Source organism: Podarcis raffonei, chromosome 6 (genome assembly GCF_027172205.1).
Source record: "Podarcis raffonei isolate rPodRaf1 chromosome 6, rPodRaf1.pri, whole genome shotgun sequence".
NCBI lineage: Eukaryota > Metazoa > Chordata > Lepidosauria > Squamata > Lacertidae > Podarcis > Podarcis raffonei.
Window position 1 is genome coordinate 92,771,873 of NC_070607.1, and position 18,449 is coordinate 92,790,321.

The following is an 18,449-nucleotide window of genomic DNA, read 5'->3' on the forward strand; positions in this document are numbered from 1 at the left end:
ATTTAATTTTTTTAATGTTCTATTTCGTGAGATCTTTGTTGAATATAATAATAATAATAATAATAATAATAATAATAATAATAATAATAATGTTACGGCATATAAAAATGCAATTGAAATAGGGGGGAAAAGCAACCCCACTGATTCTATAACCCCCCACCCCACCAAAAAATCAACAACAACCATACATCATATTACAGGACACCATATGTGATATTTATTGGGATATCCTATCTACATAACAGGAGAGCAAATTTCCTTCATGCTTCAACCAAAGTACTACCTTGGAAGCCTCTATTCCCTATGTTTAGGGAACTTTTTAGTGACTGATGTTTTAATGTATTTTTTAATCTTTTGTTGGAAGCCGCCCAGAGTGGCTGGGGAATCCCAGCCAGATGGGTGGGGTAGAAATATATTATTATTATTATTATTATTATTATTATTATTATTATTATTATTATCATCATCATCATCATCATCAGCATCATCTATCAGCCACCAAATGGTAGGGAAAGATTTCCTACTTCAGGGGGTAGCTAGTGTGCTGCCTTCAAGAAGTTCTTGAACTTCAACTTCCCTCATCCCAGGTCAGCCTAGCCAACAAGAAAGAAGATTCCACCTAAACATTAGGAAGAACTTCCTGACAGTAAGAACTGTTCGACAGTGGAATTTGCTGCCAAGGAGTGTGGTGGAGTCTCCTTCTTTGGAGGTCTTTAAGCAGAGGCTTGACAACCATATGTCAGGAGTGCTCTGATGGTGTTCCTGCTTGGCAGGGGGTTGGACTCGATGGCCCTTGTGGTCTCTTCCAACTCTATGATTCTATGATTCTATGGTCAGGGATGATGGAAGTTGTAGAGGGAGAAAGAACTCCGGCTCCAAAGTCTGCCTCTTGGTTGTGCAGAGCCCAGGGGAACAAAACAGGGACCAGTGGAAGCAGGAAGACTACTAGCTTTAAATGTATGCCTTTGCAAAAGCACTGCCTGTGTTTTGCTCTGTAGCTGGTACATCAAGTAGCAGAGCTCCAAGCTACACATTCCTCAGACATCTCCAAATTCTCCCCCGCCTCCATTTTTTTCCTTTAGGGCCCTCCCAGCTGCTCTGTTTAAGTTCTCCTGACATCCCACCCATCCCAAGTCTCATTCGCAGCTGAATTAACTAGGAGTTTGCTGTTTCAACTTATGCCCTTCCTCCTCCCTGGCTGCATCTCTTACAGTTCCATAGACTAAGCAACAAACATGGCATCCCCAGCTTTACATCTTTGGAGAATTTCTCTTGACATTTCTTGTTGTGTGTGTGCGCACCAGAGATTGCTGTTCTCGCCTCCAAAGGCCCCAAATTAAAAATTACCGCTGTGTAATAAACAGCCTAACGAAGCCGGGTTGTCAGTTTTCATTTGCAGAAATGAAGGGCGCAAATGAAACATTTAACTACGTGCGACCAGGAGAGCTTTTGCTCCGTTGCGAGGGAAGCGGATTGGAAAACCTGCTACATGGCGTTGTGCCTGACATTATAATGCTTCCATCGTCTCAATTTGTGGGGCTGGCATTCAAGCGCAAGGCTGCTGAGGCACAATAATGCGCAGTCTTCTGGCGCGCACAGAGCTTCCAATTGTTTGCAATGAAGAAGCCTGCTTTTGATGAGAAGAGGACAAGGATGGGCTAAACTGTCAGATTTGGTTTCTCATTCCCCCTCCCCATCTTAAGTTCATTTCTCCACATTTCCACATCAGTTTGTGAATCTCTCTTTTTTCCAAAGTCCGAATGAAAATCCATGAAGATCTTAGGGCTAATTTCTCATAACAGACACAAACTTGCATGCAGCTTTCACTAGCATACACGTTTTTGCAGAGCGTGTCGCCTTAGCGCAATGCATTTCTGCATGTTATTTTCACTAATATATGAAGCGGCTGGGCCAAAGCCGAAAGGTCGCTCAGTTGCGGATATGCCTGGAAGCGAAAGGAAAGTCCAATGATGTAAAGAAAAATATTGCATAGGAACCTGGAATGTAAGAAACTTGAACCTTGGTAAGCTGGATGTGGTCAAAAATGAGATGGCAAGAATAAATATTGACATCCTGGGCATCAGTGAACTAAAATGGATAGGAATGGGCGAATTCAGTTCGGATGACCATCATATCTACTACTGTGTGCAAGAATCCCGTAAAAGAAATGGAGTGGCCCTCATAGTAAACAAAAGAGTGGCGAAAGCTGTACTGGGATGCAATCTCAAAAATGATAGAATGATCTCTGGGAGAAAAGCAATGACAAACCTAGACAGCATCTTAAAAAGCAGAGACATCACCTTGCCGACAAAGGTCCGTATAGTGAAAGCTATGGTTTTCCCAGTAGTGATGTATGGAAGTGAGAGCTGGACCATAAAGAAGGCTGATCACCGAAGAATTGATGCTTTTGAATTATGGTGCTAAAGGAGACTCTTGAGAGTCCCATGGACTGCAAGAAGATCAAACCTATCCATTCTGAAGGAAATCAGCCCTGAGTGCTCACTGGAAGGACAGATCCTGAAGTGAGGCTCCAATACTTTGGCCATCTCATGAGAAGAGAAGACTCTCTGGAAAAGACCCTGGTCCTGGGAAAGATGGAGGGCACAAGGAGAAGGGGACGACAGAGGACGAGATGGTGGGACAGTGTTCTCGAAGCTACCAGCATGAGTTTGACCAAACTGAGGGAGGCAGTGGAAGACAGGAGTGCCTGGTGTGCTCTGGGCCATGGGGTCACGAAGAGTCAGACATGACTAAACGACTAAACAACAACAAAATATGAAGTTTTATGCACAAAAGAATATAAGAGAAGCCCTGCTGGATCACTCCAGTGGCATACTGTTCTCACAGTGAACAACCAGATGCTCACAAACAGCAAACAGGATCTGAATGCAACAGCGGCCTTCTCCCCAGTTGTGATTCCTGGCAACTTGCATTCAAAGACATATTACCTCCAATAGTGGAGGTGGAACATGTGTGGCAAAACTCTCATCACTTGGCAGGATGATTCAGGGACTAGCCTTGTTTTTTTAATTGGCATCTGTCTGTCTCGAGAGGCAAGGGTATGTGCCTCTTGGAGTGAAGCCAAACCACCGTGTTAACAGCACCCTGGGGTGCAAGCCTGGGCAGTTTGCAAGGAGGTCCTGGGCTGTCCAGATGACAAGCCCCCCCCCTCTGCCGTTCTGATGTGGTCCAAAGGAAAGCAGAAGCCTTTCTACTAGGTATCTTAGGCCAAGATATAGCAAAAGAAAAGAGGACATTATTTATGTAGGCCACTACAGCTGCGAGAATGTTGATTGGACAAAACTGGAAGACTGGAGAAACACCAACTAAAGAACAATGGCAAGAGAAGTTGATGAACTATGCAGAACTGGCAAAAATGACAGAGAGACTACGAGAAAAAGACAACAGTGACTTTGAAAAAGAATGGGAACCGTTTATATTATATTTGCAGAAACAAAGAAAGTCTATAGACTTGATGGCAGGATTTAAATAAACATTCACATCATTAGTATTAGAAAATGTGTAGAAGATAGAGAAATAATACGGTGTACTTATTTTCATCTTTATGTTTTTAGGTTAGATGCTATTGTATAAATATGTTATTAGTACTTTTTCTTTTAGGGGGTAGCAAGGTGGGCGAAAGGAGAAACAAACCAGAAGCGGAAATTGGGGGAAGCCTAGGAGGGGAGGGAGGAAGGAATGTGTAGTAAATGTTATGGATTTGAGATGTATGTAATGAATGAAAAAGAAAACTGAATAAAAATTCAAAGGAAAGCAGAGCAAGACATTGGGTACCAACCTGGCTGCTGGAGTTGCCAGAAGGAGGTTGCAAGGCTACTACACTCCAGATTTGTGTAAGGTTTACTCCTTGGTCTTTTCTTCTCCCAAAGATGTCCCATAAGGCAGTGGAGGTTTAGGACCAGAGTTTTACTTTGGTCCAGTATACCTGAAGGAGCGTCTCCACCCCCATCGTTCTGCCCGGACACTGAGGTCCAGCACCGAGGGCCTTCTGGCTGTTCCCTCACTGTGAGAAGCCAAGTTACGGGGAACCAGGCAGAGGGCCTTCTCGGTAGTGGCACCCGCCCTGTGGAACGCCCTCCCATCAGACGTCAAAGAGAAAAACAGCTACCAGACTTTTAGGAGACATCTGAAGGCAGCCCTGTTTAGGGAAGCTTTTAATGTTTAATAGGTTATTGTATTTTAACATTCTGTTGGAAGCTGCCCAGAGTGGCTGGGGAAACCCAGCCAGATGGGCGGGGTATAAATAATAAATAATAATAATAATAATAATAATAATAATTATTATTATTATTATTATTATTCTCCTAGATAGGCTGGCTTCCCAGGTTGACGAGCCCCATCTGCCCCTCACTTCGCTCTACAGCACATGCAGAAATAGCCTTTTTCGCCATTGGGCCCACTGTTGGTGACTAGACATCATCATCATCATTTAGATTGATAAACCAACCTAAATGTCCCAATGAGAGCTCTACGGAAACTAGGCCCCCAGAAGCCTCTGTACCTTTAAGAGCTGCACAGAAGAGAGCGGGAAAACCCCACCAGGTGCAACTTCCCCTGTCAATGCAGCCCTGTGAGGAGCAAAAGCCACACCTGTCCACGCGTGGCCTTCCTCAGCAGCTCTTAAAGTAACAGGAGACCTTTCAGGGTTTGGATTCTGGCAGGCTGAACAACCACCCTGTTTGGTTTCTCCTCTGTAACTGGCAGCAGGTCTTTAGATACAGGCTGGCTCAGCTGTCTTACACTGAGCCTGTTTTAACCACCACAAGATGATGCCTTGTTACCAGGGGAACACAGGGCTCCGTGTTTCAGGAGGACCAAGATAAGACCGGAAGTATCCCTCCATAAAAGCCTCCTAATCTTCTGGCAAGAGACTTTAGCCTGAACTTTTGACAGTTCCGCCTTTCCCCTTTCCTCCTTTTCAAAAAGTTGCAGCTGGGTCGCTTTCCTTAAATACCCTCCTGTGTTAACACAACAACACCCACTCTCTTTTTAAAACTTGCTTTCCTTTCACCGAGACTTCTAATTAGGGTTGCTTTGCTAATGAATGAAGGAATGAATGAATGAAGGAATTCATTTAGCTCTTCCAAAAGACTTCGCCTTTCACCTGGCCTGTCAGGAGTCTCTTTCTGACAAATCTGTATCTTAGACCTTTTATGTTAGTTCCTTAGCTCGCGGGTCTGTCATGCTGATATTTATTATCTCTCTTTTTACTGGTGAATAAACCTATTTTGGAAGCAAATTACCTTTGGTTATGGCCTTAGGGAGTTTGCAAAGTCTCCCGAGCCAAGCATAACTGCAGGGCCTCAAGCAATGCTAGGGCCAAGCTAGATGAAACGCGGTGGTGGGGAGAGCCAGAGTCAGACCACTTACTTTCTTTTGCTGGTGGGATTCAACTGCATATCAGCAAATTTAGGCTGCACAATTAATGCAGATTCGAGATCCTTGCACGGCAGACCCGATTCCAAAAAGAAAAGAAAAGCCCCCTGACTGTTTGCAGGAAGGAAAGTGACAGGGAAATGCACTAGAAACTGTGGGATCACAATTGCTAGATGCAATATTGTATAACCTTCCAGCAAACCAATCGGAATGGATGCTCAATATAGAATGGGCATCATATTACCTTCCAGGCAAACTTTGTGCAAGCAAATCAGGACCAATGTGAAATAAATAGGTTGCCTGGAAGCAACCTCAGTCTCCTCTCTCTCTCTCAATCTCAATAACCAGCCTTAAGGATTATCCACCATTCCTCTTCCCCTGCTGCTTTTCCCTTTTTAGCAGTCTCTACTGCTCATTCAGAGCAAGCAGGCAATTTGGAGTTTCCCTGAATTGCCACTTGTTCTGATCTGTTGCTAAAGAGTGGGTTTTCCCTGGGAAAGAAGTGGGGCAAGGGGGAAACCACTTGGACCCATGCCCAGAAAGTATGGGTCAAGTGGAAGACTGCTTGGACCTGTGGCTTCTAGGCATAGCACAATCATAAGTGTAGGTGAGCCCTCAGAGGCTGCAACTGGGAGTGGAGGAATGGTAAAAGGGGAGGTGCTACTGAACCTGTTCTTCCTGCTAAAAATATTGATCCCTCTGCTTTTTGTTCCCCGGGGGGGTTGGGGGGGGAGATACAGGGTCCTTTAATTTTATTTCTCCTTTGAGAATCAAAACTAAATAACAGTTGTAGTTGTGCAATCTTTTCATTGTACCGCTTTCCTTTAAATCAATATATATATATATTTAAGTGTGTGAATTCATGCAACCCCCCCCCCAAAAAAAACCCTGGTAAGGGCTATTCAGTTCATGGGGCAGGTAAGCAGAGGAAGAATGGACACCAGTATCAAAGTGAGGCAAGTTTAGTCTGGGTTGAGGAGGAGCCTTATTGACAGTGCAATAATGCACACAGTAATTCAGAGAGCAGCCCTTTGGAGTTCAGTGGGACTCATAGATGTCAACTTTTCCCTTTTCTTGCAAGGAATCCTATTCGGAATAAGGGAATTTCCCTTAAAAAAAGGGAAACTTTGACAGCTGTGGTGGGACTTGGTCCCAGGTCAATGCATTGGGGATTGCAACTTCCTCTCTGGACTGTTGAAAAGTTCAAGAAAGAGTGACAATGCAGTGTTTATTGTGTGTGAGCATTACCAATTGCCTGTAGAATCAGACCAAGTCCTCCTAGTCCAGCATCGTATTTTGAAAACAACCAGCGAGATGTCTCTGGAACCTCGAAGCTCCCCCTATCCTGTTTCATAGTCACTGGCCGACCCATCTTATTCCTGCATCATTGCATTTTATTGTATTTTTAAAAATCATATTTCACTTCTTTGAGCACCATTTGGTGGAAGAATGGGATACAAATTCAACAAGCAAACGCTTCAATGAATGTCTTATTTCTGGGGAAAACCCTGCCCCCATTGTCTGCTGGTGCTCCTGGTAATTAATGCACAGCAAGACCAGGGTGTTAGTATCTTAGCTTTGTGAGTTTACTGATGCTTCGCTCTAAGGAGGACCTCACCTTGATGTGCCTGCTGTGGAGGCCTTTGGCTGTCTCGCAACTGCTGATCTTTTCTCCACGGGTCCACCTTTGACTCAGCAGTTTGCCTCGGAACTCATTTTCTAAGGATTTAAGAGAAAGAGACGGCGTCAGCAACGAAGGCAGCTTAGGGAGGCCTCTGGCACCACTTTAGTGATGCTTTCTCCGGGAGGCTTAGTTCGGAGGATAGTCAATGGAGGTTCATCAGAGTTCACATGGGTGGGGTGCAGGTAGGGACAGGATAGCATGAGGACATAGGACCAGGGTAGCATAGGACACTATAGCAAGTGAGAAAATTGATCCATATAGCTCAGTATTATCTAATCCAGAGGTCGGCAATGTTTACCTCGCCTGGGCCAGTTCACCCCAGCGGAGATCCCTCTGTGGACCAGAATGTGCACGCGCCCAAGCGCACCTGCGATTTCCAGTGCCTGCGCCTGCGCAGATGTGATTTCCGGCATCTGCGTCGCACAGACATGATCTCCGGTGTCTGTGCATGTGCAGACACAATTGTTGACACCGCAGAATTGAGTCCTCGCGCCGCGCTGGGCCGGTTTAGCGCAGCGTGTGGGGACTCGCTGAGCAGGCAGCTCGGTTCGGGGGTGGCTTGTGGGCCAGTTAAACGACCCCCATGGGCGGCTTGTGGCGCATGGGCGTTAGGTTGCTGACCCCTGATCTAATGTGACTGGGAGTGGCTCTCCAGCATTCCAGGTGGGGGACAACACCAGCTCTACCTGCAGATGCCAGAGCTGTGCAAAGGAAGCAAGATGTCTTTCCCCGAAGGTTTTACAGCTACAAGCAGTCTGGAATCGCATATAACAGCCCTGATACCATCATTTTCACAGATCATGACAAATGCACAATAAAAAAGGGACCCTAAGCTGTGAAGAGGGCTTAGGGGCAGCATGATTCACAGGGACATCCCTGTAACTTGCTTTGCCCTGATCGTGGCAACTTAGAAAAAAAAACCACCAGCAGCAACCTTCAAGGTATTAATTTGCCCTCCCAATGTGCAGATTTATAGCAAGACATATTAAACGTTGACAAAGAGGTCACAGGCAAAGGAAGGCAACTGCCCTTCACTGCCAGGCAGAGGACTGTTCTCAACAGGGGAGGATGTAGCTACCTTGAGAACACGGAATGGCAAAATTCAGTTTCCCTATTAAGTCAAGGCTACAAAGTACAGAAAGGGACGCGGGTGGCGCTGTGGGTTAAACCACAGAGCCTAGGACTTGCCGATCAGAAGGTCGGCGGTTTGAATCCCCGTGACGGGGTGAGCTCCCATTGCTTGGTCCCTGCTCCTGCCAACCTAGCAGTTTGAAAGCACTTCGAAAGTGCAAGTAGATAAATAGGTACTGCTCCGGCGGAAAGGTAAACAGCGTTTCTGTGTGCTGCTCTGGTTCGCCAGAAGCGGCTTAGTCATGCTGGCCACATGACCCGGAAGCTGTATGCCGGCTCCCTCGGCCAATAAAGCGAGATGAGCGCCACAACCCCAGAGTTGGTCACGACTGGACCTAATGGTCAGGGGTCCCTTTACCTTTACAGAGTACAGAAAGTCCCAAGGCTTCTGCCTAAAAGCCCAGGGCTGATAAACACACACACACCACTTGATATTTCAATCACACAATGGTTTGATTCACACATGCTTGATTTCTCTCTCGCTGGCAGCTAATTACATCCACTGGAAAGCACATCTTGGGGAGGACATGCAAAAGTTCTGGGATAACTGCAGGGAAGCCATCACTTGCTTGCTCACCAGGACAGAGATTTGTCAATCATCTTGGTGCACTCAGTAATTCCTGGAGAATGTGTGAACTGAGCCCATTGAAAGAAAGCTTCTGTGTGTAAGGCACCCCCTAATGTTGCAAACCTTGTGTGTTGATTCTGCGAGTCTGAACTCCTTTGAGTGGAGTTCTGCACTGCAGTTGAACCTTACTGAACAGTCTCCTCTTCTCTCTTTGCAGACATCCAGAATTTTAGTTCATTCTCTATTGGTTAATGAGAACAGAAATCTCATCTGAAAATTAACAAAGGAGAGATGGAATTTTGATGAAATTCTCATGGTGTGGGGTGTAGGGCTTGCCTGACTTTGAGGTGGTGGAGGGTGGCTTGTGAGCGCCTTCTCTTTCATGGTGGAAACCTCATTTCCAGTGGCCTGCACTCTGCAGCCTTCCTGGGTGTCCACACTTCAGTGCAAGCCCAGGGTAAGACACTGCGAGGTGAACTCTGCCCATGGGAAGGAGATCAGGAAACACAGGCAGCCAGGAAAAAGCTACAGAGTGCTGGGGAAATGTTTGTTGGAAAGAAAGACATGCATACCCTGCCCAGCTTACAGGGCTAAGGCAAGCACCAAACCTTGCACCCAGTATTTCCAAAGAAATACTGAAGTGAGAGCAGGGCTGAAAAATGGAAGGACAATGGAAGGACCATAGCTCAGAGGCTGAGCAGCTATTTTGCATGCAGAAGGTCCCATATTCAATGCCCGGCATCTTCAGGGAGGGCTGGGAGAGATTCCTGCCTGAAACCTTGGAGAGCTGCTGCCAGCCAGTGTGGGCAATACTGACTCAGACAGACCAATGAGTCTGATTCCAAACCAGGCAGCTTCCGATCTTCCTATGCAGGCTTATTTGGTAGTGGAACAAAACCTGTGAGAAATTGGGAGGCCCAGTTCCGACACAGCACTGCTGATCTCCTTGTCCTCCAGGAACCTTTTTGCATGCAAAACGTGTTCTCCAGGACTGAGCTACAGGTTGGAAAGGTGAGCAGGAGCAGGTCCATTGAGAGATTTGAAGGTAAGGTTGAGAAATTTCAGATTGTGTCACGGAGCAGGCTGGAAGTCCGTTGGGATGGTGATGGGCCGTTATTATTGTTTTTCAGAAGCGATATTCAAATTTTAAAATACAAATTGTTTAAAAGAACGGAGAAAATGGGAAAAGCAGGGAAATGGGTCTCCCATTAGGATAGCTATGCTGTTAGTTTTCAGCAATGAATCTGCCCCCCCCCACCCCCCGCTTGGCATCATTTTTATCCCAGTCAGATATTACATCATATTTTCTGAGGGAGTGAGCGTCGTGTATCTCTATTACACAGCTGTTAAACCTCAATTAATAGGTTTTAATGATTAGCCATTAGTGGTGCAATACACAGTTTAACATTCTGTGTTAGGGTTTAAATTAAATGCACGCTTCAAGAGCTGAGTTTTCCAGGCATCGTTCACTGCTTTGCTTAAGTAAATAATATTCACATGGGATGGAAGAAACTATAGATGCGGGGCTTTTTTCCGAAGGAGAGGAGAAAAAGATTAAACAAACAAAGGGCAATTAAGCATGGCAGCTTTCAACTACAGGGGGGGAATGCCCACACGCAGGCAGAAAAGATACCCTATGAAATATGTGGAAAAAGATGTCAATTATATATGCATCAAAGGGTAACAATATCACATCATCATCAACATCATTGTATTATCCATCATAGTACTATTCACATGAGACTAAAATGCGTCTCCCAGTTGAATCTTCAAGAAATTGTGCAGTGCAGTGTCTGACAATGCAAGGCCCATGCATATCGACTCAAAAGTAAGTCTCACCGAGTTTAATAGCCCTCTCCTCCTCCATTAATTTGCCCGATCCTCTTTTAAAGCCATCAGAATCGGTGCCATCGCTGCCTCCTGTGACAGGGAGTTCCATAGGCTGACAATGTGCTGCATGAATAAGTGCTTTCGGTCTGAATTTGCCCCCAGACTGAATGTTAAACTTTTAAGCCGGGGGGGGGGGGTCTGTTTAGAGCTATCCAAGGTCCTGAAACCGACCATTATGGAAAAACTCCCAGGAGCACATACATTTAACACGCTCTTATACCACTTTTAACAGTCATGGGTGATGCTGGGAACTGTAGTTTTTTTTAAAAAAAGGGTGCTGACCTCACAGAGCTACAGCGTGCTCAGCAAACTACAGTTCCCAGGATTCTCCATGGCTATTAAAGTGGTATAAGAGTGCAAGGGACGCGGGTGGCGCTGTGGGTTAAACCACTGAGCCTAGGGCTTGCTGATCAGAAGGTTGGCGGTTCGAATCCCCGCAACGGGGTGAGCTCCCGTTGCTCGGTCCCTGCTCCTGCCAACCTAGCAGTTCGAAAGCAGGCCAAAAATGCAAGTAGATAAATAGGTACCACTCCGGCGGGAAGGAAAATAGCATTTCCATGCGCTGCTCTGGTTTGCCAGAAGTGGCTTAGTCATGCTGGCCTCATGACCTGGAAGCTGTGCGCTGGCTCCCTCGGCCAGTAAAGTGAGATGAGCGCCGCAACCCCAGAGTCGTCCACGAATGGACCTAACGGTCAGGGGTCCCTTTACCTTTAAGAGTGCTTTAAATGTATGATGTAAGAGTCCCATAGCTTGTACAAAGTAAACAGTAGGAATGCCCCCTGTGATCCTCTGTGTGTCGTGCATAGGGACGAATTACCCCTTTCCCCTTGTGCCAGAAAAGGTTTCTATGGGTGTGATTTTTCCCCTCCACTGCCAGGTAAGGTGAAAGGAGACTGGAGATTTCAGAGGGAGGAAGTCATGACCAGGTCAAAAGACCTGAGGTATACAAGGTTGAACAGCAAAAGCAGTGCATTTTATGAATATTTATTGTGGTTACTGTCACACCTGGCCATTACTATTATTTATTGCATTTACTGTATTGGCCTGAATATAAGCCTCACTCCCACCCACCCCCAAATTCTGATAGTGAAAAGTTAAAGTGTGGCTTAAAATCACGACCTTACAAAAATTGGCTTATACGATATTGCTGCTGAAACAGACATACAGTAAAACGGAACAGGTGTGAGTGCCTGAGGAATTTTAAGGGAGCGGCTTTATTCGGGTATTGTCTCTCCCCCCTCCTTGAATTTTAAAGGTGCTGCTTATGTTCGAGTGCAGCTTATATTCAGGCCAGTACGGTATATACCGTTCTATACGTGGAGGTCTCAGTCAGTTACCAGAGGTACCAGGCAATAGTCTGTCCATTGCAGTTCCACAAGGATGCAATAGAACTGCAAAGTGTGCTACTGTGTTCTCAGCTTCTTTCTTTCTTTCTTTCTTTCTTTCTTTCTTTCTTTCTTTCTTTCACAGATTTCTAGCTCTTATGCCTCTGAAGATATGCTTCAATGTGTGTGGGCCACTGCCAGAGAGCACTGTCTGAATCTGATTCCCAGTGACAGGAATGAGTGAGTTCAGTGCCCTTCCATGCCTAGGAAAAAACGGAATAAATATGCAAACTGTGTGTATGCATAATTTATACAGGCACGGTTTACCTTTATTTTTTAAAATAGGAAATAAATGCAGCTCCGGCTATAGGTGCAAAACCCGCGAGAGACCGTTCCCCTCCTTGTATGGTTTTTCCAGCAGTCAACTCACCCCTGTGACAACACAGGGCAAGTGTTTTCTGAAATTTGCTTCTCATTTCTAATCAAAAGAAGGGGGGAGTGTGTGGGTTGGTGGGGCAAGAAGCTGCTGATTCAGGAGGGTCAGATCTTGTGCCGGTTTCGCTGTAGAACGGATGTTCCCAGCTCAGCAGAAACATGCCTCCGAGGTGTTTTCCGCTGACAGCTGAGCGTAATCTGGTTCAAATCCGCTGGCACGGGGCAAAGGAGAGGGAGGGTGGCTAGAAAGACAAGGGCAAAGTCTTCCACCAGGGCACAGCCAGGGTGGGGTGTGGGGGGGGGAGCCCATTTCATTGCTCTCCACTGCTCTTTTAACATCAGCTGTGACTTCCCACTGGGTTCTGCAAGGCTACAGACTCGCCTTTGGTAGAATCATACTGCAAACATGTTCATTTGGATTATTTTTCTAGGAGGCAACAAGTTTATTTCAGTTGGCTGACATTTAAAAAGGAAGGGGGGAGGGTGCTCAATTAGGGGTGTTTGAGCAATTTGCTGGCTACAAATTCTGAAAGGGGCTGAGCTGAGCCACACCATCCAGACTAATGTGCGAATTGGAACCTCCTTATCGCACATTTCTCCAATCTTCCAGCATGCCTCTCAGCTATAACTCCCTCCCCACTCTTGTAGTAGGGACGCGGGTGGCGCTGTGGGTTAAACCACAGAGCCTAGGACTTGCCGATCAGAAGGTCGGCGGTTCGAATCCCCGCGATGGGGTGAGCTCCCGTTGCTCGGTCCCTGCTCCTCCCAACCTAGCAGTTCGAAAGCACGTCAAAGTACAAGTAGATAAATAGGTACCACTCCGGCGGGAAGGTAAACAGCGTTTCCGTGCACTGCTCTGGTTCGCCAGAAGTGGCTTAGTCATGCTGGCCACATGACCTGGAAGCTGTACGCCGGCTCCCTTGGCCAATAAAGCGAGATGAGCAGCGCAACCCCAGAGTCGGCCACGACTGGACCTAATGGTCAGGGGTCCCTTTACCTTTACCTATGTTCTACTTGAACTGTTCGAGGCAGCATGTCTTGTGACACCAGTTGTTGGAAACTGCAGGCAGAGAGATTGTTCCTGCGCTTGGGTCTTGCTTATGGGCTTCTCACAAGCATTTGGTTGGCCACTGTGAGAACAGGACGCTGGACTAGATCGGTCATTGGCCTGATCCAGCAACCTCTTCTTATCTTGCCCATTCTACTGTGAGTCTGCAGGCAGAGATTGTCTCACGTCTTTCTACAAGAATATATATGACCGCTAAGCTCACACAGAAACCTTTAGCGAGGTACATTACTGAAAGGTTTGGAAAGTCCCACTATGTCAACTGGATCACTTCTACCTATATGCTTGTTGACAATCTCAAATAATGCCTATGTCTATGAAACAGGACTTGCCATTGCAGAAGCCACACTGGCTGTGCTTCAGCAAGCCTTGTTCTTCTATATGTTTGGTTATTTTATCCATTTCCACCAGTCATTCCAGGGCAGACATTAAGCTAACTGGCCCATAATTGCCAGGATCCCTTTTTTAAACGTTACCTTGACTGCTTCCTAGTTCTTGAGTATGGAAGCTGATCTTAGGGACAAGGTACATATTTTTGTTAGAGGGTGAGAAAAAATTGCATCTGAATTGTTTGAGGACTCATGGGCGGATGCTGTCAGACTCTCTTCCAGCAAAAGTTAGCTCTGGCACTGGGATTTGCCCTATATCTTCCGCTGTGAAGACAAACACACACACACGAATACGAATGAAAATGCTCTTCACAGGCACTGTTGTTGCTGATGGGGAATGACAGACAATATAATAATAACATAAATTCATTTAAATAAAGAACTACAGTGGTACCTCGGGTTAAGTACTTAATTCGTTCTGGAGGTCCGTTCTTAACCTGAAACTGTTCTTAACCTGAAGCACCACTTTAGCTAATGGGGCCTCCTGCTGCTGCTGCGCCGCCGGAGCACGATTTCTGTTCTCATCCTGAAGCAAAGTTCTTAACCCGAGGTACTATTTCTGGGTTAGCGGAGTCTGTAACCTGAAGCGTATGTAACCCGAGGTACCACTGTAATAAAAATATGGGTGATTCGGAAATTCATTGCACACATCTCACAACTACATGCACTGAGTATTTCCTGAAGCCTTGAGGGCTGACTTGCCACTTCTATGATGGGTTTTCACCAGTATGTACAACTGTTAAGGGTTGCCTGAACCCCAAATTCACTGTGTCCCTGCATCTCCTCTACAGCCCCCTCTGCTCCTCATTGGGCAGCCTTGAATCTAGGATGCGGAAGTAAAAGACTACCAGGGTGCAGTTCAGCAGTTGTTGGTTTTTTCCCCCAGCGCCGGCAAGGTTGCGAGAAATAATAATAGTAATAATACCATAAGAAAGCCTCAGCCGGAGCAACTGCCTGAAACATGCCATTTGCATTTTTAAGGAAATACTTCTTTGAGACAGCCTGGGTGAAAGGTCGGCATTTGCATATAAATGGAAAAGAAAGTGTATGAAGCTGGAAGTTGCATCTATATCATTTTCTCAGCGGTGAGCTGCTGTTTTGGAGATTAAGGGACACGCTTTGCATCTTTGCCTTTTATTGAAGACAGAAGGTGGTATGAGAGTCAAATTGGGATGAAATAACAAGGCGAGCGAAGCAACAGCCCATCATTCCTCCCCCAACCCGATGCGCATAAATGTACCAGAGGGCCAATTCACACTTGACTTTTTAAAACTTGGCTATGAAAAGCACCCGAGTTTAAGTGGCAAAAGACAGGGATGGAGACCGTGGCACCGTCAGCTGTGGAAGGCGCATGCGGGCATCAATATACTCCTGCTTTCCCTGCATTTCATTTAGAAGAGGAGACTAAAACGAAAACAAACCGAGCCTGCAGTTCCATAGGTTTTGTTCTCGCAGGAAACTCTGGCCATTTTGCAAAAGTAGCATAGGCTGCGTACACACTAATACTGTAGTTTACCCCTCATTGAACTACGGTTCACAGCACCATTAACAAACTACAGGTCCCAGGATTCTTGGGGTGGGGAAATGGCCTTCCAATGGCCTTCCAATGCACAATGTGTATAAGTAAAAAGTCAAGTCAAGGACCCCTGGACGGTTAAGTCTAATTTCTTTTTAAAAGCGTCTGTGCTCGCTCAGCAACCACTATGACATCATGTGGCAAAGAATGACATACATTAACTCTTGTGTTTTGTGAGCAAGCAGTTCCTTATTCCTATCCTGAAAATACAGCCAGTTTTCCAGGATGACTTCTAGTAAAGGTAAAGGTAAAGGTAAAGGTAAAGGTAAAGGTAAAGGTAAGGGACCCCTGGACAGTTAAGTCCAGTCAAAGGTGACTATGGCATTGTGGTGCTTATCTCGCTTTTAGGCCGGGAGACCTGGCGTTTGTCCACAGACAGCTTTCCAGGTCATGTGACCAGCATGACTAAACCGCTTCTGGCGCAACGAGACACTGTGATGGAAACCAGAGCGCACAGAAATGCCGTTTAACTTCCTGCCGCAGTGGTACCTACTTATCTACTTGTACTGGTGTGCTTTCAAATTGCTAAGTTGGCAGGACAGAGCAATGGGAGCTTACTCCGTCATGGGGATTTGAACCGCCGACCTTCTGATCGGCAAGCCTAAGAGGCTCAGTGGTTTAGACCACAGCGCACCTGCGACCCATACAATGTGCATGCTGCCATAGGAATTGGGGTTTCAGGTAGGCGTCTCTCCCAGACTCCCTGGAGATGCCAGGGACATTCTGCATGCAAATCAAACACTTCCTAACATGGAGCTATCCAGCCTTCCCTGCACAAACTTATAGGTCAACCCAGAATGGGCAGCTTTGATTACTTGCCCTTTCGCTTGAGCACATAGCCTGCAAAGTCTTCTAGAGGAATTGTCTCATGTGCTTGTCCCCAGCAACCCTGTGAAGTAGTAGATCATTAATTTCATTAACAAGCTGGAAGGAAACCTATGAGGAATTGCAAGGGAAAGCGAGGCCAAAGGGATACAGAAAGTCCTTTCTCTCTCTCTCTCTCTCTCTCTCTCTCTCTCTCTCTCTCCCCCCCCCATTCTCCCCACCAGCTCTGTGAAGGAACAGGATATATTTCTGAGCAAAAATGCAGAGGCCTGCAGCCCAGACCAGTGGGGTTTGCTGCATGGATCTCTCTGCGTCTTGCCACATCTGTCATTAAAACTTAGAACATCCGTGCAAGGCGGCAGCTAAGGAGCTAGCTAGCTAATGGGATTTGTTGACATGGGATGCGATGACTAAGAGGGATCCTTTGGCAGTGCCAGCTTGTCGTCCTAATATTAAGTCCGTCCTTCCTCTTGTCATATGAGAAGTGAAAACTTGACACAAAATGTGTGTCACGCCGAGCCAAAGAGACAGAAGCAATAAGGCGTAATGAGGAGGTGAAATCACTCTGAAATAAGCAAAAAGAAAACCCCCTTGGGGTGGTTTAACACTTCCTGGTGCCCTCTGACAACACTCTTTCCTAGATGGCAGGAATGCGCACGCACACACGCCAACAGAACAAAGTACATGCATATAAGCACATGGGGTGGAATACAGCGTCATGCTCTGTTGATGGCTCCATCGTGCATGAATTTCTGCTTGTCAGATGGGACAATCTCCCCTCCCCTTCAATGCTGTTCTGGGGCTTCTCCTGATCCTGACCCCCAGATCCCAAGTTTGCTTTAAAGAAAAAGTGGACGTTTTGCAGGCTGCAAGACAGTTTGAGCATAATACACAGATCATGGCCTGGCTCCATTGGCTACCAATTAATTTCATTCTATGACCTTCTAAGATTGTCCATGGGAGGTAGGCTATTGGCTTGTTTTGCTTTTATTTTATTATGTATTTTGTGTTTTCTTTTCATATTTTCATGTTGTGAAACACCCTGTGATCTTCAGATGAAGGGTGGTATACAAATTTAATCAATAATAATAACAATAATAGCATTTGTAGAAGCCACGATAGAAGGCAAAACAGGCAAGCACTTTTATCCTCAAAGCCTCTGGATGCCAGACCAAAACTCTTTTATTCCAGCTGGTCTTTGTGATTTGTCCAGCTCCTAAATTCCTACTGTTGAATATTATGAAACCGACCTGCCTGCTTCTGTTATCTGGCTTTGTTTTTCTTCTACTGTATGCCTGTTTGTTTTTTAAAAATTGACATGTTACTCCTTGCCTTGTCTGTCTCACTGCGAGTTTGAAAGGTGCAATGTAAATATTTCAAAAAGAGAACATGAAACAAAATAAAAGACTGAATTGCCACCACAGCCGCAACTCAATTACCCAGATTTTCGGTTTCCCGGTATGATTAAGGAACCATCTGACAAGAGCAGGCCTAAGTACATGCAAGTGAAAATAGGAATGGCACCCAAAGCTGCCTTGTTGCCAAGTCAGAACTTTTGTCCACTTTGCTCAGTACACCGACTGGGTTTTCATGGTTTCAGGTGGAAATCCTTCCCTGCCCTAACTGGAGATGGCAGGGCTTGAACATGGGAGCTTTTGCATCCAAAGCAGACGTTCTACCATTGAGCTGTGGTCCATTGATCTTGACCGAACCCAAGTTCTTAGTCTTGCTTCTCTGTTTATCCTTCCCTCTGCTGTCTCCCTTGTGCTGAGGTTTAGCTTGGAACTTCCTTGGGGCAGGGACCTGTCCTTTTGTTGTCGTGCCATAAAGAACCATGCACATGGACGGTGCTGAGTCAATAAATGAGTAATCACCTGCCCTTGTCTTTTACAAAGGAACTTCTTGTCCATCCTCTTTATTTCGGCTCAACAGTCCCCCAGGGACCTTCTGTAGCAAATACTGAAGTCCCCTAAAGTCATAAATGGAGGGGGGCACCACGAAGGACTCTTAAATGTTGGCTAGTAAAGATAATTTTGACAGTAAGATAATAAGCTAATGGCTGTGATTTTTTTATTTTGGCAGAAGCTGGGAAGAGGAAGGCAAGTCACACGAATCACATGTTGCCTGCAGCATCCTGCTGGCAAAGTCAGAAGCATTCAGGGT

General features: G+C 45.9%; 1 protein-coding gene across 1 annotated transcript in view; it reads right to left on the bottom strand.

The window, feature by feature from the left end:
- Positions 1 to 18,449, bottom strand: part of MYT1 (myelin transcription factor 1) — a 175,328-nt gene that overhangs the window by 99,717 nt on the left and 57,162 nt on the right. The window contains exon 2 of the mRNA XM_053391721.1: positions 7,016 to 7,116. Coding sequence (XP_053247696.1) covers positions 7,016 to 7,116 — 101 coding nt within the window. The remainder of the gene's footprint in view (positions 1 to 7,015; positions 7,117 to 18,449) is intronic.